Source organism: Astatotilapia calliptera, chromosome 8 (assembly GCF_900246225.1).
Source record: "Astatotilapia calliptera chromosome 8, fAstCal1.2, whole genome shotgun sequence".
NCBI classification, from domain to species: Eukaryota; Metazoa; Chordata; class Actinopteri; order Cichliformes; family Cichlidae; genus Astatotilapia; species Astatotilapia calliptera.
Genome location: NC_039309.1, coordinates 15558215 through 15581841, shown reverse-complemented (window position 1 = coordinate 15581841; position 23627 = coordinate 15558215). Strand labels below are relative to the sequence as shown.

The window sequence follows — 23627 nt, the reverse complement described above, 5'->3', positions numbered from 1 at the left end:
TGCATGCACATGTAAACAAATGCACAGTCGCGCTGTATCTCTGACACACACACATGCACAGACAGCAGCTGAGCGACTTATGATTTTTACACTTATTAATTCCATCAACAAGGCTTGCAGAGGCAGGATTTACACACAAGATTACATTGGTTTAATAAAAAAAAAAGAAAAAGAAAGAAAGAAAAAAGAAAAAGGAGACGTGTGTTGGGGGGGGTAACAAAGAGGGAGGAGAGGCGGGAGGAGGCGCAGGCAGGGAGCAAGCAGCCTGGTGGAGAGACACGTAGACTCTGATGGAGGAGAGCAGGGATTCATCTGGGATTACTTAACAGCTTACACACACACACACACACAGCCGCGTGCACGCCACGTACAAATCGCACACACACACAGATGCTGGCATAAATAAAAACACTTTCTCTCAGAGGGACGAGAGGAAAATAGGAGCGCTTACAGGAGAAGTGTTTTAAAGGAAAGGGTCTAATTAGCAAAGCAAGACGCCAGAGCCTGGGGGACACACTGGGCAGAGTATGTGTGTGTGTGTGTGTGTGTGTGTGTGTGTGTGTGTGTGTGTGTGTGTGTGTGTGTGTGTGTGTGTGTGTGCGTGCGTCCTGGCTTGTTTCTAAAGCTTAGCTTGTCCATCTCTGGGTCCCCTCAAAATGCACACATACTTTCACGGGCATGCACACACACTGGCATATACACATAAGCATCCTTCCCAGAGGGAAAAAATTTGGTCTATAGGCAGGAGCGGAGAAACAGAGCTGAGGAAGGAAGCAGGATAGTTAGTGGGAAATTTTTTGTGTCTGTGCATGTGTGTTGGTGTGTGTGACATGAGACACATCTGGATTGCACACATCTCCCAAAGCTCTCTCATGTGTTCACTGTAAGTGTGTGTGATTGTATAGCAAGAAGAAAAGCATGGTGACAGTTTTTTTCTTTTCTTTTTCCTTGATCTCAATTTCAAGGGCATTTTAGTCTTTTTTTAGGTCTTTTTTTTACTATAAGAAGATAATGTAAGAAAGGCAGACCTAATTATTGGGGCTGTTTAGAACTATTTTGGTTTCATTTCATAGGTTTCGAATTGGACCAATGTCTGTAGATGTGTAAGCAGATTAGACCACACAGACAGACGATGCGTTCTCAAATGAATTTCTTCTCACCTGCTTTGCTCGCCCTGCTCCTCTGCTGGATCTCAAGCTCAGCCAGTTCCCCCAGCATCTCCATGCCGTGGTTGGGTGAAGGGCATGGGGCCTGGTCAACAGGTACAGGTGGGTACAAGGCATCTCTGGTGGCACACAGAGCTGCAGCGATTAGGAGCTCCAGGCTCCACATGTAGGCCCCTTGGAGCTGAGCTGCTGTACTTGCCGTTGGAGGGACGATCGGGTCGGCGGATGTGGTAGGAGCGGGAGAGCTACACGTTAATTTCACCAAGCCCTCACTTGGTCTTCTCCCATCCCCCTCATCATCCTCCTCATCCTCCACTACCTCTACATTCTCTCCTTCTTTGTGCCCATCCTCCTCTGCCTGGACTTTTCCAGGCTCTTCAGGCACAGAGACTGTACATTCTGTTGGTTTGGGGTGAATTTTCTCCCCCTCATCCCCCTCGATGTCCTCTTTTCCATCCTCCCTATCATTCTCCTGCTCTTTGGGTAGCTGGGGCTCCTCCAGGCCAGCCTGCTGGCCCGGGCAACCCAGGGAGAGCTCTACTTTTAGGGTTTTGCCTGTGGCTGTGGCTGGGCAGGCTGGATCTGGGACTGGAGCTGGGAAAGGGCATGGCGGCAATCCAGAAATCTCACTTTGAGGCTGAGAGACCGAGCAGCCTTTTGTTTCCTGCTTCGCCTCCTCTGTAAGTGCACACTGGGATTCCACCACTTCACAGACCCTCTCATTGTCTTCCTTCCCCAGCTCTTCAACTTCAACAGTGAGAGGCTTGATGTGGCACTGGTGTGGGAGGGACTTAGTGTCAGGCTCTGCCGGCTCATCCTCCAACATAGGTTGCTCAGCCAGTCGAGCCTCTGGAGGCGAGGGCCCGGCCTTGTAACCCATGGTGATTGGAGGGTAAGTATAAACAGGTGGCAAGTCTGGGGGAGAAAGGGAGAGAGCGCACTGGTCAAATAGTTTCTTTGTCATTAAAGCCTGTAAATCAGCCTGAAATAGGGGAAAACAAAATGTATTTATCTGCAACAAATAGAAATATTTGTAGTTTCTTGTTCTTTAAATTCATTGCAATTCCGTTCAGGTAGATAGGATGAAGCCAGTGATTACAGTTGGCATAATACATTAACAGCAAGGTGCTGAAAACACAATGTGCCCACAGTGGTGTGTATTATACAGCATGTGTGTGTGTGGGTGTAGAAGTGTAAGTATATAGATCTAGGTGGGATATTGATGACACCCTGCCGTTTTCCTGTGATTGCAGCGCCAGCCCTGTCACCCCTGCTCTCTTATTATTGATGATATCCCTCCGCCCCCCTGACAACGCAGCCAGATGAATGCGTATCCTTCCGCGTGTTCTTCTCAAGGACCCCTGAAGGATAAGGAGGCTCTATCTGAAGATTTCACTGACCTTCACTGACACACATATGCACACTGGCAGGTCACACACATACATACATGGACAGAGTGCCCATATGCTTTTTTCTGACCTTAATGGCTTGCCTGCCCGCTGTCCCTCTTTGGCTCGCACAGAAAAAAAAAGTGCACACATACACTCAAGGACACACTGAGTAAGGGACCAGCCATGCTTCAAACAATTTCTGCAAAATCAAAAGAATACCACACTTCAAAGCCCAGTGCTGCATTTCAGCAGCAGCGGCCTCCATCACTCTCCCTCTTTCTTTTTCTCTTATGCTCTGTCTGTCTCTGTGTCCTGTTTCGCCATCTTTATGCTATCTGATGGTCCAGCCTGCTGGCACAGATTTTTCAGTTCAGACAGTGGATTCATTAACGAGCCTACGGGAGCTTCTGCACACACAAACCTGGCTCGAGGGATTGTGGGTAGTCCTGAGGTGGCTGTCCCTCTCCTCTGTCACTGCCCCTCTCCAGTCCTTTAGAGAGGTGTGAAGGAGCAGGGCTGAGGGCTGGGGACCGGGGAGCTGCTGCAGCAGGGCTCGGTGCAGGAGTCAGAGGATTTGGCGGGTGCGGAAGCGTGGATGGGGAGTGGTAGCAGGGTGACTGACGGCTAGTGGGGCACATTCCCGGAGATGGTGTGGATGTCTTGGGTGGAGGTGGGGTGTGAGAGAAGGGTTTGGCTGCATGGGAGGAGGCAGTGGACGTGGATGAAGAAGAAGAAGAGGGAGTCCTGGATGGTGGAGATTGATGAGTTGAATCTTCCAGGGTGATGGTGCTATCATCATGTTTTCTCTATGAGAGAAGAAACGGAGAACAAGCGATTGAGAAGTAATCCTTACAATGATTGGATGAATACATTTTAAATGTGTTACACGATGCTAATTTAACACTTTGATCTTCATGGCCAGTTACGACTGTATGACAGCAGGAAATGCAGTTGTATAAGACAAGCCAAATTGCATCTAAACACAAACATTAATTCTGAAAAAAAAAAAAAAAAACATGACAGAAAAGCAGGGGGGGGGGAGAAGAACTGTAGAAATGACCACATCGCTTGATTGCCAAATGATCTGGCAAATGTGAAAGCGTAAAAGCAACACATCAATGTGTCTTTATCAGTAAAACCATTCTCCAACAAAAGAGGAAGTCATTGGCTTAAATAAATATTGCTGAGTGTGATTTTTGCATATGTTTTTCTTTCAGTGTTAAGAAGTCAGGATATCTGCACTGAGAGATCTTCAAACAAATCAGTAGTGGTCGCGTATTGTAGTCATAACAGCTGAAACGAGGAAGAAGTGCCATTGCGCAACTTCAGCGTATTTCCCAATTCTCATTTGTCCACAGTTTCACAATAATAACTCATTGTCATAGGTTTCTGGTTTATACTGGTCTTACTTGTCCTAAAGATTGGCGTTGGATATGCTCCATGGCTCGCTGCTGCTGCAGGGCGTACAGCTCCTGTTGCCGTAGAAAGGAGGGGCGGGAGTAAACTGGGTGATGCTGCAGGTGAGGAGGGGGGCCTCTGCCTCCATAAACAGGAGGCCACAGACCGGAGGGCTCCAGAACATCTAGAGTAGATATTGTAAATGAGAGAAACGGCTGAGTGTTTTCTTTTGATTTAAAGAAAAAAAAAAAACAATGTAAAAAGTATGAAGAAAGACATTGATGGATGTTGTTGCAAGACTGAAAATAGACCATTTGTAGCCCGAATGAGCTGTGTTTTGGCCTCAGACACAATCACTGAATAGTGAATGCATGCTTAACAACCTGTAATCACCACTTTTAACGCTTTCTATGCAGGTTTTCTCTACAGGGAAACACATAGTTTCATCACATCCTCTCCCTTAGCACATATGAATGTGAACACACATATGAGTATACATACACACACACACACACACACATCCCTCCTTGGCTGCCTTGTCGCTGGGAACCTTTGTTCTGTGAGATTAGCCTGAGTGGGCTAATGTTTCCCAGGGGAAGGGTTCAGTGGATGCACTTCCCCTCTCCACAGGAACTCTCACGGAGCGAGGCAAGGGAGGCGGGAGATAATTAAATTTCACAGCCTGTTTGCAAAGCAGCGCTGACACACACACTCACCACACACACACAAAGACAAACACTTTTGTCTCTCCAGCAATGGCTGAGGTGCCCAATAAAACCCTTCACATATCGTATTGTTTCAGACGTGAACACAACTTTAAACACACACACAGAAAGCACAAAGTCCAGTCCAAACACATCAGTGCTCCACCACAAGAGAGATGAAACGCCAGTTAAAATGGTTTGCATAATGCCGGGCACACGCAGAGGGGGGGCAGCAGAATAGCTGCTCCCATTAACGAAGCTATAAAACATGGTCCCACTGACAGAAGGACTTAGTTGAGCATTATATTATGATTAGCCAATGATACTAAAACTCTGGGAGAGAAATGGCAGAGGCTTTGATGATACAAATGAAAAGGGGGGGGAGGAGTATGTGTGTATGAGGATGCTTAGCATACCAAGGTGGTGATGAGGCCCTGGTTCTGTTGGAAGAACCATTAGTGGGGAGTTAGGGTCTTGGGTAAGTGACCCCAAGACAGGCTGCAGAGTGCTGGGAAGACCTGGAGGAAACCCTGGAGTCATTCCCACGTGACTCAGACCTATAATGTAAAAATATAGCAACTTGGAATTGCAACAAAAAATAAAGAAATAACTTTATGCCGTCTATTGGAGGGCATCAAAAGAACAGAACAAGCTGAAGGTATAAAGTTAGATCTCTACTCACTGTATGAATGCCCCATCCAGAGGGATGGACTTCCTGTTCTCTGCATCCAGTGGCGGTGAGCTGGGTGAGCATGTGCAGCGGGATCAGCCCCCAACTGGCTCGCTCCTCCGGGGACCAAGAGGTGAGAGGTCAGATCCCCGTGGCAGCTGCTGGAAGGGTGGATCCTGGCGAACTCCATGCAATCCTTGTTTTCCCTGTCGTGGCAGTAGGCGGTATGAACTTTGTCATTATCTTGATTATCCCTCTTATTGTCACCATCATCACTGTCATTATGATCATTATCTTCATCCTTGTCATCTTCATTACCACTACCGCCATTATAATCATCGAGAAAAAGGAAATGTGACGGCAAGAGGAACAGACATCACCTTGTGCCTGGTCTATGAGTTCTCATTATATGTTTTCTTCCCTTGATATGACTACATAATAAGAGCCCGATACTTCAGAGACATCCATATTAGTCCCCGTAACATTAATGCACCACATCTCATCTTAGGTAGAAAGAGAGAGAAGAGAAGTGAGAGAGAGCGAGAGAGTGAGGGTGTACAGAAATACCACATCAAAGGGTGAGAAGAGTAAATGGAGTGAGGGGATGAGAGAGAAGAGATGCGCAGCTTCAGACTGGAAGAGAGAAGCCGAGAATAAAAGAACTACAGCTTATCAGATAAGAGCAAAAATGAACAGATGCTAGTGTGTGAACGTGTGCGTATGTGTTTGTGTGTGCATGCGTGTGTGTGTGTTAATATGTGTTTAAGAGTACCTGATGATCATTTCTCTGTCTCTGTCCAGGTGATGAAGACCGATCTGATCCTCATTGATCCTCTTCCTCTCCTCAGCCTCCCGACCAAGAGGATACACAGGGCGTGACACCCCTGAATTACACAAATACAGCACCAGAAACATATAACTTATCGGCACTTTTATGTACAATCAAATGATGTAAACAATTTCCAACCAGGTATAGGAAATAAATGCACAGCAAAAGACAGTACATGGTCTACATAGATTACATGGATTTTGCTAACTTTTAATGTATCCCATATATTCTATGTCAAAATATATCTTAAAGCAGCGGTCCCCAGCCTTATTTGCACCACGGACTGGTTTATGTCCGGCCTTTAAGGTGTCGTGGATAAATACAACAAAATAAAACCATTACCGGTACCAAAAAAGAAGAAGATTTATTCATAACACACGGGAAAAGACCTAGGGAAACTGAGTTAACGCTAAAAACTGAAAAAAATCCTGAAAACCATCAATTTCACACCTGAGCCTCAACTCTCACGTCCCAGTACCAAACAACTCATGGACTGGTACCGGTCCGTGGCCCGGGGATTGGGGACTGCTGCCTGAAATTATTTTGTAATAAATTTCTTCTTGAACGTGCTAAATGATAAGTAGTGTGGAAGGGTTTTGGAGTCATTCTAAATATATCAGATGTCAAAGTGAATCAAGAACACCATCAGCTGTTCTTGTGTGTTTAATTGTTGATATTCTCCATTAATGTAGCCTCATGTTGAAATTTTCAGTGCACAGAGCACAAATGATGTCTGACCTTTCATGCTGTGCAGTACCCTGCCTTGCCTGCTGTGGCCAGGGGTGCTGTCTGGGGAACGATGGGGGGGCCTGGCTACTGCGACTGCAATACCCACTGGAGGCTGTCGAACTTCCCCCTCTCCTGCTTCCCCTGCCTCCTTTCCACCTCTGTCACTTTTCTGCCCCTCGTTAGCGGAGCTTCGGCGAGGAGGGAGTGACTGTTTGGGAGGGTCCTGCTGGGAGGTGCTGCTTTTAGCTCCTCCTCTGTCTCCCTTCTCTGATCTGTCTCCACTCTGCTCAAGGCAGCCTAGACCTCCAAAGGGGCTCCTCTGTGGCAGAAGCAAAGGCTGCTGGGAGCTGTAGTTCATTAGGTTCTTCATGGCACTGCCTTCACTGTCGGCAGATGAGGAGGACAGAGGTGGAGGCAGTTGCGAATGTAGCTGGTTGGGATCATTGTGTGGAGCTTTGTTGCTCAGCCCTTTTACTTCACCTTTACCAACCGAACCTTTTCTCTGGTCCTCTTGGTGGTCCCCTCGTGCCCCCCATGAAAGTGCTGTCTGAGTTCCGTCTTTCCCCCTGTCTTCTGCACACGCTCCGTGGCTACTGTGCTGTTGGTGCCTTATCCTTGCAACCTTTTGTCCCTCCCTTGAAGGTGTTGCTCCCGGTCCAATCTTCCCATCAGAAACTGAGTGGGAACAGTCCCCCAAGGGAGAAGTGCTAGCATCGGGGCAATTTTTTGATAAGCCCTGTTCACCTGACTTTTTCTCCTGGGCATCTGCCGGAAGCGAGGGTCGGTAAACGTCGTCCACAACCTCAACATCTCTGAAGGACGAAGAAGTTTCAAGGCTGCAAGACCTCAGTTCTGACTGAGAATTGACGTTGGAGCCTTGTTTGTGGAAGTGTTGCGTCTGCATACTCCAGTCAGGAGGTTTGTCAGCCTTGCCGTATCCCAGCTGCTGCTGGTATTGCTGCGATTTTTCCTTCTTCTGGCAGCTACTAAGTTGACTAAGGTGATGAGAGAAACTTTCATGAGATCCTTCTCCACTTTTATCATCTGCCTTTCTCCCACCTCCTCCTGCTCCACGACAGTCTGGAGTGCCCAGGTCCCCCAATGGCCCCACTGAGGGCACATAAGTCGGGCCAATGACCTTTGCCTCCCTGCCAGGTGTGGATACTGGATCTTTGGAGGGCGTAAGTGTGAGAGGAGCGGGAGAGCAGTAAAACTCAGGATGAGGATGATGATGGGCATGGTGTAACCACCCTCCCGCAACTGTGGATCCCATATGCAAGGCATGAGGAGGTGGTGGCGGCGGAGGAGGGGGAGGCATAGAGTAGGAAGCCACTGAGTGGGGAGTTGGAGATGCCAAGATTGCTGTCGCTGCAGCTGTCCCCCGTCTCATACATTCAGATGAGGAAGTCGAGGATTCGCTGATCCTCATCTCTCCATTTATAGGTCCATCTTTTGAGCACCTTCTGCTGCCTCCAGATAGAGGTCTACCCGCACCACCACCGCAGCTACTTAGTGCTCCCGCCTTTCCTCGAGAGCCAGCCTCTGCCCCCGAGCCAATGGACAATTTGCAGGCACTCATATGTTTCACTCCCTGACTGCCCGAGTCACTGTCTCTGTACTCTTTATACCGCTCTGCAGCATGTCTGTGGTCTTCCTCCCTTCCCTGGAGGTTGAGGTGAGGAAGAAGGGCGGGGTGGGGGAAAGCTTGTTGGTGGTGGCCAGACGGAGTGGTAGCAGGGCTCATTTGATGAAGATGGTGATGACTAAGTTTGTCTTTGCTCTCCTGGTGCCTCTCTTTGCTGCTCGATCGCTCCTTTTCCTTTGACACAGACGAAATGCTTTTCTCGCCAATATCCTTGGTGCTCTTGCCACCAACTCCCCCGCTGTCTGTCTCCCGGCTGCAAGAGCCAAGTGGGTGTCCCGAAGCGGTCCTGGACAATGGAGGAAGGCTGTGACTGGTGGAGAGAAGAGGTGGCTGAGGAGGAAGGCCTCTCAGGTAGAAGTGATCTAAAAGCACAAGATATAGAGGATAAAATAGATCTTTAGGATTGAAAATGTGTTCCTATAATGATTTCTGCATAAAAGAGACAAGAAACTGCCATGTTGAATAACTGGACTCTGAGTGTCTAGGTGTTCTTATTCCTGTGGTGATGCTGATTAAGCATTTTAGGGATGCCCTGTATATAAAAAGCTATTTTTTTATATACACACACACACACACACACACACACACACACACACCTACCTTTTTGAGTTTCATAGAAGCGGTGCTGTCCATAGAGGCTGTTGCTATGGTGATCCAGGGGACTCATGGGGAGAAAAGGAGACGCTAGACTTCCTGAATAGCTGGGGTACCCTGTCAGTGGGAGGCAGAGCACGAAAGAATTGATGTTTCTTTGCAGCGTTGACATTCAGCAGCCCTCTAAACAAACAGTTTATCTCTACAATCTATCATGGAACGGGGCCATTTTGGAAAATGCAGGAAAAAAAAAACATGTCCAGTTAGTGCTACTTTCACCATAAATGCACTTTCGCACAAACATGCCAGATGAGTTGACATTATTTACAGTGGACAAAGTGGTGACAAAAACCACAGCCGACAGCTACTGCCAAGTGTTTGCAGCATTTTACTGGGTGGAATTTGCTCTTTCTCCCAAACCCAAGACAAACATTATGAAGCATTTGAACAGCCCACCCCCTCTTTAAAACACACACTCGCACACAGACACACAGACACACACACACACGGGGTCCTCCCATGAGGTCAGTGGGAGGTAAATGGTCGTTTCACTCTGTTCCTCGTCTTCAAGGACGTTGAACTGCATCGTGGGATAGAGGAGGTCTTGGAGGTTGTGTTGATAGGGGGGTGGCTGGATGCATTGATGGGTGAACAGCACTGTGGGTGTGTGTATATGGTTGGGGAAGGGTGTTATTGGAGGGGAGAAACAAAAGAAAACACACAAAAATAACCACAATCCCATATAGGTACATGAACGTGCGCGCACACACACCATACAAGAGGTGCACGTCTCAGCACTGTGGAGAGAAAAATGGCTTGGGATTGTTTGCGTATGCGTGTGTGTTCTCCAGCAGCTGGTTTCATGCCCCACAGAGTGTCCTTGCCGGCCTGTTAATTGGCAGCCGTTAAAAGTTTAACGGCGGTGGCCAAAGTAAACAGCACTCCATAAAAACTCATCCTACGCATTCCACAGTCACACTGCAAAACCACCAACACCCCCTCACTGCTTCCAGCATGTGTGTGTGTGTGTGTGTGTCAGGAGGAGGGGGCTTTCTGTGTTCACGCTGCAGTGTAAATGCACAAATGTGTCATACCCGTGTGTGTATGTGTGTGCCTGTGTGTGTGTGTTTGCGTGTGTGTGATTACTCTGACTGGTTAACAACCAGTGAATCTAAATGGCAACAATTAGCCAAAAGGCTCTATCAGCCATCTAAGGGCAATCCCCCGGGTAATGACGAGTGATAAAACTCAGGAGGGGTGGGAGGGATGAGAAACAAGAGCGAAGGGAATAAAGACAGCAGAGGGGCAGAGTGGCAAAAAATTAGATGAGGAATAAAAAGCAAGAGGAAAGGAAAAAAGGGAGGGAGGAAAGGTGAGCAACTGAATGAACAGGGAGACAAAAAAAAGACACCAGACAAACAGAGCTGTCGATATGAAAAGCCCCCCAATCTGGTGCTGCTGTGAGGCGTATGGTGAGAGGAGAGGGGAATGTGTGTGTGTGTGTGTGTGTGTGTGTGTGTGTGTGTGTGTGTGTGTGTGTGTGTGGGGTGGGGTGGGGTGGGTGGGGGGGTGTCAAAGGGAAGTGGAGGACTTATAGATGGTGAAGATGAGAGGACGTGGAAGGGGAAGTAAGGAGATGAGCTTGTGAGAAATGACAGAAAAAAACAAGGATAGATGTGGAGAGGAGAAAACAAGCGCACAAGGGGCTATAATAGTGTCTGTGTGTATTGGTGTGGGTGTGAGGTAATATGTCTCATCTGTGACTTTATGTGTGTGTGTGTGTGTGTGTGTGTGTGTGTGTGTGTGTGTGTGTGTGTGTGTGTGTGTGTGTGTGTGTGTGTGTGTGTGTGTGTATATCGGCCAGGTTTCTTCTCTCCGTGCTGGCTACGCTCCACTCTCTGGACTCCGGCCAGCTGGCAGACCGCCTACCGGAGCTCCCTGGCTTGAATTCTTAAAAACAATCATTTGTAGTGTGTGTGCGCGTGTTTGTGCATGTGGGTGCGTGCACTCCTGCGTAAGTGTGTGTGCTCAAACATCAAAGCTGAGCCACACACACACACAAAATACGTCTGATACGCATACACATTCTTAGCCTCCTTTCACTGCTGCTCCGTTCAGGTCCTGCCTCTGACTCTTTCTATGAATCTGAACTAAGACAGAAGCTCACACGGGGCTCACTTTTAGGGCTCAACTGCAGTCCTTTCGCAGCTAGACGAGCTGAGAGTGAGGCAGTCGTTACAGACAAAAGTCTTTAGAGGCACCGGGAGAAGTTCCTTAAGGTAAAAACCCAGCTCTTGCGAGTTTGTCTAGTGTTTAAAACATAAACTCAGGGCAGAGTGGAGAAGTGTACCACCAGCGTGAGTGACAGGCGGCATGTTTGTCCAAATTAAATTTCGGTGTTTGTACACTTGGTCGCCAGCAGGGTGTGACAAGGAAGGGAAGGGGATGTTTTTTGCTTTGCCGAGCTTGCTTTCTTTACTCTCCTGGTTCAGAGTGATTAAAGGTAAGGGTTAGAGGCAATTAAAGTGACAAATGTATGAGCTTGCTATTGTTTGCTCAAGTAGTTAGTGGCATCACTGGCAGGTAAAGTGAGTCAGAGGAGGCCTTTTTTTTTCTTTTTTTTTTATACAGTAGCCGTTTTGACTTGTCTTGGCAGGAATAGTGCAGGTGTACTACATACACAATGGGCTTTGAAATCCATGACTCAGCAACGACAAGATCAGGATAGTAGAACAGCCATACCCGAATGGTACACAGTCTATTGTTTTCATTAAATGCACGTGCTAAAAGTGTTCAAATGCAGTGAAAAAATTATAATTGCATGTGTCAGATAGCTGGTTAAATGTCACTGCTTTTTATGATATCGACATCAGCACTGGCTGTTTGTTTAATTCATCTGCAGTGGTTTGAGGGGACATCACTGTGTGTGTTACTGTTTACCAGCGATCAGTTAGTGAAAAGGTAGTGAAACGTGAAATCCTGATTCTGGCCGTTTTCAGTCAGTTAAGAAACGCAGCCTGTGGCGGAAACTGTCTTTCTGTTGAAGTTATCTCTTTGACCCATCTCACTGTCAAAAAGAGAAATCCTCGCTCTTTCTGTCTCGTTTTCTCTCTCTGTCTGTCTCTCTCTCACACACACACACACACACACACACACACACACACACACACACACACACACACACACACAGGAACAGCATGCATACACATACCTGAAAGGGACAGATAACTAAGTCAAGCTCAGTCTTTCACCACAAATGGTTAACAGTCGAAAAGAGGACATGATGCGTGTGGATGCGCACATTTTGTGTGTGTGTGTGTCTGATCAGGAAGGGGGCCGTTGGAGGTCGGTTAGCCCAGAAGGGGCCCTGAGGGTGGGGCTGCGGTCAGAAGGGGGAGGGGTTGTGGAAAGGGAGAGGATGCTGGAAATGGGGGTGAGTTTCAGTGTGTGATTATGTGTGTTTACCGGGGGTGGGGTCACCCTCCTAAAAGAGAGGAGGGGTGAAAGCCTGAAGAATTTTATTAAATAATTTCTGATTGTAACATTATTTTTACGCTGTGTTGAGGTTTGAGCGTGCATGTGAGGCCTGTTTTATGGGTTGGGGCCAGAGAGAAGGGAAATATTTTGGTTGCTCATCAGTTTTTGACACGGTGCTTGAACATGGTGAACTAGAAAGCAGCCACAAACACAAAACCGCATGCTTGCTATCAAACAGAACAAGAAGTGTGTGTGTGTGTGTTTCCATAAGTAGCATCATCTAAGGCATCACTGCTGCACGTGTTTGGCCTTGGCTCAGTGTTGGTTAAACCACTTAATGGCTCCATCACAATCTAATCCCAAACCAAGACCCTGGATTAACCAGAGACCCAAGTTCTCTGCGCTGCTTCCTGTGTGTGTGTGTGTGTGTGTGTGTGTGTGTGTGTGTGTGTGTGTGTGTGTGTGTGTGTGTGTGTGTGTGTGTGTGTGTGTGTGTGTGAAACTTACCTTCATGCGAATGTGGGTACCAGATAGGGGAAGCGCTTGAATGGGGTCCAGACCTGAAGGAGGGGGAAGAAGGGGAGGCAGCAGGTCCTGAGGGGTGAGTGGGGTGGGAGGACGGGGACCCGAGGCTGCTAGCCAGGAATGAACCCATGAAGGAGGCACCTGAGGGACACAGAGAGGGCCTGGAGGTTAGAGAAATGATAGGGGAATAAATGGGGGAAGGGGAGTCATGGGGACTCTGCTATGGTGCCAATGAGCACACGCGACTGTAAATCACTTGAGAACGCCTTTGATTTTACCTTGTGCCAAGAAAGAGATGTAGTTTGTTGCAGACATATTAATATCACTGACTACTGCTGAGAAAAATAATAATAACACTCATTTTTGACCTGCCCAGGAGAAATTAATCCCCTCAGGCTACATTCGCACTGCAGATGGAAGTCCTCCAATTTTGATTATTTTTTCCTCTTACCATGTGACACACAGATCTTTTTTTTTTTTTCTTTAAAACTACAATCACTAAAAACCTTCAGGAATTCCATTTTGATCTTCATGGGTATAGAATGGGGGTCTCAGGCATGAATGTGACATTAAACTATTTTTTTTAATCAAAGATGATACCTTTAACCTTAGATGATTTTCATTACTTTGATGCCAGGTCTTAGCCAGAATTAGCATCAAATGACAAACCGAGACAGCTGAACTACTCGGGCCACCGGGAGGCAATTTTAGCTGTTATTCTTCAAATAGCTATCATGTAGCAGAGTGAAAGACGAGATATAAAATAAAAGATTGCAAGGTTGAAGTGGTGTTGTGCCTAATTCCCACTGGTGGAGAGAATTTTTAAAAAGCGTTAACGCCTAACACAAGTGACTGTGAAGCCCCACTTACTGAATTTAAGCTGACCTTGCATGAAAAACCAGCCCCCTGATGTGACACCTAAACATTTTCTTACCCCCTAAATCTTTTACTCAAATACAAACCCCGAGAGTTGAGCCCTGCAAACTGTGTTAATATTACTTCTGATCTTTTTTAGCCCAAAGTGCTAAATATATACATTTAATTACAACACGAACACAAACATACATGCTAAAGTCTCTACAAAATATGCAAATAAAGGCACCACAATAACCATGGCTTGTAGTGCGGTCTGACTTCTTATCTCACCACGTATGATTGGGGTAAAATAATCACACAACTGTGTGAATGTATTAATTTATTTACGCCTGTTCCTATTATGCCAAAGCTTTTTTTTGGTGTAGATGTGCATCACGTGGTCAACATAGAAGATGTGGTAATGTAGCGTTTCCACTGGTTGTTCCTGTGTGAATCAGAACCATAGGCTGCAAATAGAAAGTGGACATAGCCGCTGGTGAGTGAAGTACAGTGAGAAATATTGACGCATTCTCTTGTTCTTCTGAGATCAGATCTGACAAACGAGGTGGGATGCGACTGAGAAACCAAAGGACGTTGCACGTTCATTGCATAAAGACAGGTCAAGCATAAGACAGCCACCCTAAAGCACATGCTGCTTTGTCCTCCTTTCTGACTCTAAGAGGGGACATAATTTACAAACCGCACATTGCGTTGTATTCAGTAAAACTTAAAACTAGCAACCAAGATCATAAACTCATCCACAAAGTGTGTACTAAGTTAAGAGATCACGTGAGCAGCAAATTCATATTCTCATGAACTTCTATACAGTCAACTCCTGGTGGCCATTAGAAGCAAGCTAGTTTGAGGCACTTAGGTTAGCTTGTAGCTTAGCTTAAATTTTTAGCTAAGCTACATTCACCACTTGTGATCAGAACAAGCACCATTCAAGTACAAACATGAACGAGAATTTTAAGATATAACATTTAAAAAAAACTGGTTAGCTGACTCGAATCATCGTGAGGTGGTGTTATATGTGCTAGCATAAACAAATTAACCTCGCAATTACCTGAGCCTTCCCCTGTTGAATAGCTGCCTACAAGCTAAGGCATAATTCCATCTTTGCCACGTGTGTGCACTGCTGACGTAACGTGAGAATCCCGTTATCATGTACTGAGCTGTAAGTCGACGGTTGGCAACGAGTCCAGCATAGAATCAGTGTTAAAGGGATAAAGTGGCGGGATAGAAGTCATTAGGTAGTTACAAGTAAAACACCGGTTTGCAAAAACTGCTGAAATGACATGTCGCCGACTCACTGCAACTCCTCGCAGAAAAATCGAACAAAGATGCAAATCCAACTTCCCAAGAGATTCCTAAACTCAAGTTTCCTACACTAGTAAAAGAATCAACAAGAGACAAACCAGAGGTACAGTATTTATAGAACTCGATCTCATGTCTTAGCACGAGTCTGCTCTTGCGGTCACATATTTGGTCGGCTGGGCCTGCTCTGCACCTTCAAAAGATTTGATCATTCATAAACCATCACACGGGGTCACAACCAAGTTCAGCTCTTGCACGGAACTGAGTGCAAGTCTAATCTCATGCTGTAACAGTTTCGGCAAACTGAGCAAGAAGACTCAGTTCAGTTTGGCTCATCAGCATGCTCTCATTTAGTGGAACAAACTGAACAGTTGTAGGGGAAGGAGGAAACAAATCCACAGGGAATCAGGTAATTAGTCACGGGATTGAGAGAGAGAGAAAAAGAGAGGCCGAGAGAGAGGTGGTGGGTTGGGTCGTTACTCATAAACGCTGCGTCGCATCAGAGGCAATTACCACAACAGTCCACATCTGAGTCACACACACACACAGGAACACACGCGTACAGTACCTTCACCTCAACGACGTCCCGATGCCCTAACAACCACAACCACAAGTGCCTTTAGCTGTCTGCCAATCTGTCTCTGACACACACACACATATGCAAGAGGGAGGGTACTGGGATAAGTCAAGAGCAAGATGGGGTAGCAGCGAGTATTAAAAGACAAATCTGTGTGTGTGTGTGTGTGTGTGTGTGTGTGTGTGTGTGTGTGTGTGTGTGTGTGTGTGTGTGTGTGTGTGTGTGTCTATTTATACAGCTGGATCCCAAGCATCAGAACACACACGCACACACACACAGTGATCAAGACAAACACACACACAAGCCAGAATATTTAAAAGTCGAAATCTTTCCATCTTTTGCTTTTGATATCCGCAGCCTCTGTAGTCATAATAAATTTGTAGGAAACGAAAAAGACACTCGAGACTTTCATTTTCCATCTTCCCCTATTCTCTTCCCCCCTCCTCTCGCGCACGCTCTCCTCTCTCACAGCAGATCGTTGCAGTGTTTTCTTTTTCTCCCCCCCACCCCTCCTCCCTCCAAATCCTCTCTTGTACAAATGTAGATCAGCGGCCTTTTCAGCCAGTCATAATAAAACACAGCTCGTGTAAGGCTGCTCTCAAGGCCCCTGGCAATGCAGACTCTCGCACAAACGTATACTGACACTGACACGTCAAATACACACTGATGCACACATAACGCTACCTGTATCAAGTCTAGTGCAACAGACGATAGAAAAGAAAGACAACTTTCACATGAGCAATGGGGTTTTTAAAAAGAAACACAAATCTTGGCCACAAAATAAAATTGCATTGAATGAAAAAGAAGCTTAGGCGACTATTTCAAATAGTAGTGCTGTGATTTAAGTTTAGCAATGTAAATACTTTGCATTCCTTCCTGACTTTCTTCCCACAGCTGTTCTTTAATGTCTAACCCCTATCAGATCTCTGCCCTTCCCCCATCTCTCCATCTTTTTTCCATTTACTCATTACTTTCATTTTTCTCGTCTTTTCCCCCCTTTTTCCCTTTTCCTGTCACCTGACTCCTGACCCTCTCTGTCTGTTTTCTGTTGGTTGAGTTGAGGAGAAAATCATATTTGCCCACTCTGTCTCTCTGGCCTGCTGATATGGAAAATCATCTCAGAGGCCAGCCACTAACATAAACCTCATTTCTGTCCCTGTTTCTCTTTTCTCCTCCCCTTCTTCCTCTCCTCCTGGCCTGCGTTTCCGCCTTTGTTTTATCCTGATCCACACATTCCCTTTCCATCTGTCACCGCTGCATCCACTTGGAGTTTCCCCTTTTTTCTCAGCAGAAACACCAATAGACAAATGCAAATATGCTGAATTAGCCTCAGCCGATGAAGGAGCGTAGACGCTACTCATCAGTGCTTTTAATCTTCTGATCAGCTGCAAATATCCATTTATTCAAATATTCATTGTGACCCCCAGTGATACTAGGATTGTATACCACCTATCTCTGTGTTTGCATGTGTTATTTGCCACATATAGAAGTCCCCAACCAAGTAGATAGCTACATGAAGTCTCCATGGCAGTAATTAAAGTAGAAAAACATATTCGTATCCCTCCCATTTTTTTCCGAGTTGGCATTGTAACTTGGAAAAGTGTATAAACACACAGCCAGCGAATCCTCCGATGTTGACAATCCAAAGTAATAAAAATCAGCTTCGATTCACAGTAATACAGGCAGCTGTACTTACAGTGAGCAAAATCTGCTTTAGTTTATTCATGATTGACTGTAATGTGATTTGCTGAGGGGAAAATCCACTCAAAAACACTTAAACACTGTTTTAGAAAAAAAGGGGCTGGATATGCGCCTTACTTTTCTGGGCAGGTTTTTGTGGCTTGGCATATTTCTGGTATTCTCGTGGATAACATGGGGCCCAAAAAATTAAATTACACACACACACACACACACACACACACACACACACACACACACACACACACACACACACATATATATATATATATAAACATAAAGAATGACAGAAACGGAACTTAAAAATGAGAACACAGTTGCTAGTGAGAGTGATCGTATGGGCCTATTTAAGGGGGGGAACCTTTAAACGCTACCAAGAGGAATGTAATGAAAATGCCCTTTTTTTTTCGGAAATAAAAAAGGTGAACTCGTGACTGCTTTAATCAAGGATCAACCAATCAGGCCTACTTAAAAACCTTGGCAGTCATGTTTAGAAACAATAACATCATAGAGCCTTTCATGGAGAATTCCAAAGCAAGTGTCTGATGAAGGAATGCGGCCAAAACATCAAGGTTATTTTCTCTTTTTTACGTTATAAAAAGATCTGCTTTGGCATTTGTTAAACCAATTAAGTTACACTATATGCAATATAATGTGTCAATTCAGCTGAAAATGCTTAAAAGTGAGAAAAGATATAACTCTGCAGCCTCTTTTGTGTGCTTCGGCAGCTACTGAAGAGCGCTTGATGAAGTTTACTGTGAAAAAAGCAACAAAAAAAGCATGAAACAGGACAGAACATTCCAAGATTTCTCACTCTTCGAAAGAGGAAGAAGAGGGAGATGAAGAAGAGAAGCGAGAGAGGGGAAGAGGAAGGTAGATTTGTTGCAAGTGGTTAAGAAAAAAAAAGTCCTGTGGTAAAAGAAGCAAACACAGATAAAGTGATGGAGGTATATTCTTTGTTGCATCTCACTGAATGGACTGCTGGTGATCGATACATGCACACACACACACACACACACACCTGGAAGGATGATGAGTTAAATCAATCTCCATCCGATGGAAGATCAATAGCCTCTTGTGTTGTATCGTCACATTTGCCAATTAACAAAAGCCTCTGTGCTCCCACTGATATACTGAACTCTCTCCTACATGCACATCTACACACACACATACTGTCACTCGCAGAAAGAACTCGAGAGTCTGAAACTGCACTCTGTGTGTGTCTGTTTGTGTGTGTGTGTGTGTGTGTGTGTGCGCGCGTGTGTCAGAGGTTCTGACTCTCGTTAGCTTGGCTGTTACGCTTATTGCCGTACACTTGGCAACCTCTCGTCAGTCCGACCCTTTCATAAGCCTCCAACCACCAAGGGCCCTGGCACTGAGCCTTCAGTCTGTGTGTGTGCATGTGCATGTGTGTGTATATCTAAGTGTGTGTGTGTCTGTGTGTCTAGGGCCAGGAGTCAAGCCAGACCTTTTTGATCTGTTTTGACACCACGGAATTGCACAAGTGACAGGGCTACTCAAACAAGGCATTCGTGGAAGGCGCTTAGACACACACACACACACACACACACACACACACACACATACACATACACATACACGCACACACGCACACAGGTCCATAAAAGCATTATGGCACTGGGGACACAAACACATTCAATGTGTGAGTAAGCGCCCAAGCGGTGCTTACAAAGAATATGTTCAGGGGAGAAAAGGAGTTCTTTTGCTCGACTAGATCCAGATAGCATTTTCCTTCTGCTCTATCTTATTATTCATCAACGATTCCTCTTGACTCATTCATGTTAGAGAGAGTAGGGTGTGCAAGCAAAGCATGGCATGTCGCCTGGGACGAGCAGCTGCACTGAATCACATTACGTAGGGAAGAAGAGAAAGGACAGAGGAAGAGAAAGGGAAAGAGAGAGAGAAAGAGTGGAGGGGAAAAATGAGATGAAAGAGCTACAAATGAGAGATTTCCCTGTGAGGCGCATAAATCAGCAGACTATGAACAGCACTGCTCAAAGCCTGACTCCCAGGCTGCGGACTAGAGCCTCACCATCCACGCACATGCACGCACAGACACACACACACACACACACACACGTGGATACACACACGTTCTCTCCGCTACCATCTTTGAACATTCACTGCTGTAGCAACATTCCTATCTCACAGCACCTACACGTGTGTACTTAAACATCCAACAACAGCAAGTATCCTAAAAGAAAAAGCACCGAATCTGCTGGCTGTTGCTCCATGAAGATTAAATGAAATCAAAAGCTGGAAGAATTAAATGAAAAATGAGAAGAAAACGTTGCACCTTGCCTACCCCACCCCGGCTCCAGCCCCCACACACGCACATACACACACATGCACACACTCTGGAGTTGTTCCGATTTTTCCATTGGCGAACATAGTCCACAAATGCACCGCTAAACTTTGAGAAAAGAGGAAAATGTTCCTGCTTTTGACCACAGACTTTCTGGACGCCACACACCCACCCACCCGCGGCTGCAGGAAGGACCATATATGGCTTCGAAGAACAGGAACTCACAACGGGAGAGATTCTTAGGAAGCAGGGTGGATGGGGAGGGTTTGGCGGCGGGGCTGTCAGAGTAAGTTTTTCCAGGTTTTACCAAGGAAAACATGGGAATTTGGAGAACAGGGGTCATATGAGACTGGTCTGCTGCCTGGGTCAGAATGAAACACAAATGGTATGTGCAGGCACATGCAGACATACACTAATCAAAAGCATAAGGTTGCTGATATTTCAGGAAAGCCCGCGGTGAGGGTCAATAATGCAATTCCACATGTGTGCGTGTGCGCGCGCGCGCGTGTACAGGGATGTGTATGTAGCACCAACCCACCCCCAACTCCCCACAGTTACCACCACAGTGGTTTTGCAGCTCTGGTATAGAGTGAAGAAGCCTGTTCTGGAAGATTTGGTCGTCATCCAGTCTGACATGCCCGTGCCACGCCTCTGTGGTCCATTCAGCCTCCAGCCACAGCAAACACACACACACATTCACATACACAGGCTATAATGATTCGAAGCTGCATGGACCTGTGTGCGGATTAAATACACCTGGGGGTCAAGACGCCAGGAAGAGTGAGTCTAACAGAAAACACAGCACCGTGAGCTGAGAGCAGAGTGTGTTTCTTCGTATCAAGTCATATCCAATCATGCGATCTGCTGAAGTTAAGACACAATTAAATTCTGACACCTAGCGCTTTATACTCACTCCTTATAAAACACATTAAGACACTGCCCTTAATAAACACTTGTGGTTTGGTGCCGCAGCCCTGTTACTTATCAACAGTAATTTATGATTACAAATATGATTGAAACCCAACCTTAAGTAAACAATGTGTCAAAGCTGTGCGAGGCAACAGGTCAGTATTTAGATTGTATTAGATCCTCTGAAGCACTCAGTATTGTACATTAACAATGCATCCTATGCGGCTTGTAGATGAAAGGGGAGGCTCAAAACTCCCCTTTTAGCCTCTTTGCGCTTATTGTTTTGGCTGTTTAGTATACCTTTATTTAAATAATGAGCTGCTGATGAGAGCAGAGCATTTCTTTTGCAGAAAAATATATTTATATATATATTTAGTTTATCGACTTAACATTTTTAGGAAGCCAGATACACACATGACTCCACGTGCAAGCTTTTATTGCTTAATATCTTCCAGAGGATGTGTAAATAACCCTGATTGTGGTATCTACACTTGCTTGTGATCATTAAAGAATTCATAATATACCACAGCTCTGTCCCCAATCAAAAAAAGAAATTTCTAATTTACAGGAAATACTAGCAAGTGTGATCTAAAATCGGTAACAAAATCTTACTTCAAAGTATACAGCTGGTTTTAAATGTGGAAAAAAAATACTTAAGAGAAGGAAAAGCTTCTAGTTATTTTAAGTGATGTAGAAATAAATGTAAGCCATGTCAAATACTCTTCCTTTTATCTTAGGCTGAAGTTAAGACTTGAATCTATTTATGTTACTATGAAGGTTACAGATCGCAGCCTGAGATTTGTAGCAGGAGTGCAGCACAATCCCGCTTCATCTAAAGTTAGCACAGACTCCAGTGGAAACAAACACACCTACGCAGCAGAAGCGAAGCAGGAGGACGGCTGCAGAGGGGAAGACAGCATCCTTTAACCAGCAGACCCAGATTTAACCACATCCATGTCAGCAAGCATCCACCCTACTGAAGTGTCCTTTGGCGAGACACTGAATCCCTACCTGCTACCGCCAGTGCTTTGACTGACCCTAAAGTCAGATCTTGCCAGCAGCCCAGAAAAAGGTGAATTTCCCGGCAGGGATCAAGTATCACATTATTTTTTGAAATATGCTACTTGCAAGCCATCTGCAGAGCTCTCCTCAGTCCTACACCACTGAGACTCATATCCCAGTATCACTGGAGGAAATGTGTCTGCGCAACTATGTGTGTGTGTGTGTGTGTGTGTGTGTGTGTGTGTGTGTGTGTGTGTGTGTGTGTGTGTTCGACTCTGGTGTGCCGTATCACCCTCCATCATCATGAGTTGAGGGGTTGTGGTTCCTAGAGAAGCACTTTACTTAAATTAGACCCTCAACGACTCGACGTGCAGGTGTCATTGTGTGTATATGTGCATGTGCGTACGCTCGTGTCTGCAAAGTATACTGAATGAATGCACGCATGTGTGTGTGTGGGCGTCAGAAAGTCAGTGTGTGTTTGTGTGTGAGAGAGGGAGAGAGGAGACTGAATGCCGAGAGAGGAGCGGGATCAGCAGACGGCAAATGCGAGGGAGAGAGAGGGAGAGAGACAACAAGATAGGAAGAGGAGAGGATGGGGCGAGCGAGAAGGGTGGGAGTCTGCGAGGGAGAGAGTGAGCGACACAGAGAGAGAGAGAAAGCAGGTGAGAATAACCCAGTCTGACCTTATTTCAGCACGGCTTTTCCATTCTTTATATTCCCTCATTGCTGTAATATTTACACAGGAATAAAAGATTATTAGAGCGATCCACAGAGAAGAAATGAAGAGGAAGAGGGGGAGGGGGGAAATATAAACATAAGGAAAGATGAAGACACTCATGAAGGTAGAAAAAAACCAAAGGGAAGAAACCTCAGATTAGAGAGTCTATTGATTATTATTGTCATCAATTAGGTTGCCAGATTTTTTTGATTTGTCTCGTACTGTGGGAAAACTGTTTTGTTTGCTTTCTCCAACCAGCAGCCAAAACCTTCAAGCTTCAAATTTAATTGGTAATGCAAAAAGAAGCAGAAAATCCTTACGTGCCAATATTTGGCATTTGCTTAAAAACGATTCAGATATTTAAAAACGAAAAATCCTTATCAAGAGTCCAATCACTTCAGCTTTCATACGTTATTTATGAACGTATCACAGACAAATCTCTAAAAATAACAATAACCAATAAAGATCCCCAACGTCAGGAAAAACACGCTTGAAATGTTATGAGATTAAAATGTACACAGATTTAAAGTGCACTTTTTAAATGTGTCTTTCCACAACAGCAAATAATAACTCGCAGATGTGCAGATTAAATGAATAACATCTGCCCATCAATCATCAACATTTTAATGAAACACAGAGCTGAAAGAGTTCAAGTCTTAATTTGTTAATTGTAAAACAAAAATGTCAAATTTATTAGGTTACATTTCACCCTAAATTTGGACTTTATTCTGTCTTACCTGATCTTAAATGACATACCTTAAGGTTTTAGACTACCATGGATTTTTCTGATAATCTACAATGAAACTGATAGTTAGATCTGAAAAAATACTGTTATTTATTGTTCTGGGATAATGTAGACATGCCTATTGCTGTTCACCCAAATAATGCAGTTTTGTTCAGGTATAATTTGCAACAAATCTGTGAATAATAAAAACCTTTTTTTATGATTTGCTTGTTTGTTTTAAGAAAAAAACTGAATATGCAGAAGAGAGAGTACAGGTATGACATCCAGGAAATAGTCATCCCACTGGGATTATTAACCAGGAATCCAATGCTCAGGGGGGTGCATGTTCAGTTGGGATGTCCCCTGAGCACTC

The 23627-nt window shown here is 45.3% G+C and overlaps 1 protein-coding gene across 4 annotated transcripts in view; it reads right to left on the bottom strand.

Annotated features, from left to right (window-relative positions):
- The window catches only part of bahcc1b (BAH domain and coiled-coil containing 1b), a 61958-nt gene that overhangs the window by 17968 nt on the left and 20363 nt on the right, over positions 1 to 23627 (bottom strand). For 3 of the 4 annotated variants that reach the window (XM_026178931.1, XM_026178929.1, XM_026178932.1), the window contains 9 exons: positions 13111 to 13269; positions 9133 to 9243; positions 6897 to 8894; positions 6102 to 6213; positions 5342 to 5535; positions 5076 to 5216; positions 3967 to 4139; positions 2979 to 3363; positions 1161 to 2081 (listed from right to left, as the gene is read on the bottom strand). In XM_026178931.1, the coding sequence (XP_026034716.1) occupies positions 1161 to 2081; positions 2979 to 3363; positions 3967 to 4139; positions 5076 to 5216; positions 5342 to 5535; positions 6102 to 6213; positions 6897 to 8894; positions 9133 to 9243; positions 13111 to 13269 (4194 nt within the window). Of the gene's footprint in view, positions 1 to 1160; positions 2082 to 2978; positions 3364 to 3966; positions 4140 to 5075; positions 5217 to 5341; positions 5536 to 6101; positions 6214 to 6896; positions 8895 to 9132; positions 9244 to 13110; positions 13270 to 15049; positions 15954 to 23627 lie in introns of those variants that run through there. The other variant, XM_026178933.1, reaches the window with a different exon arrangement.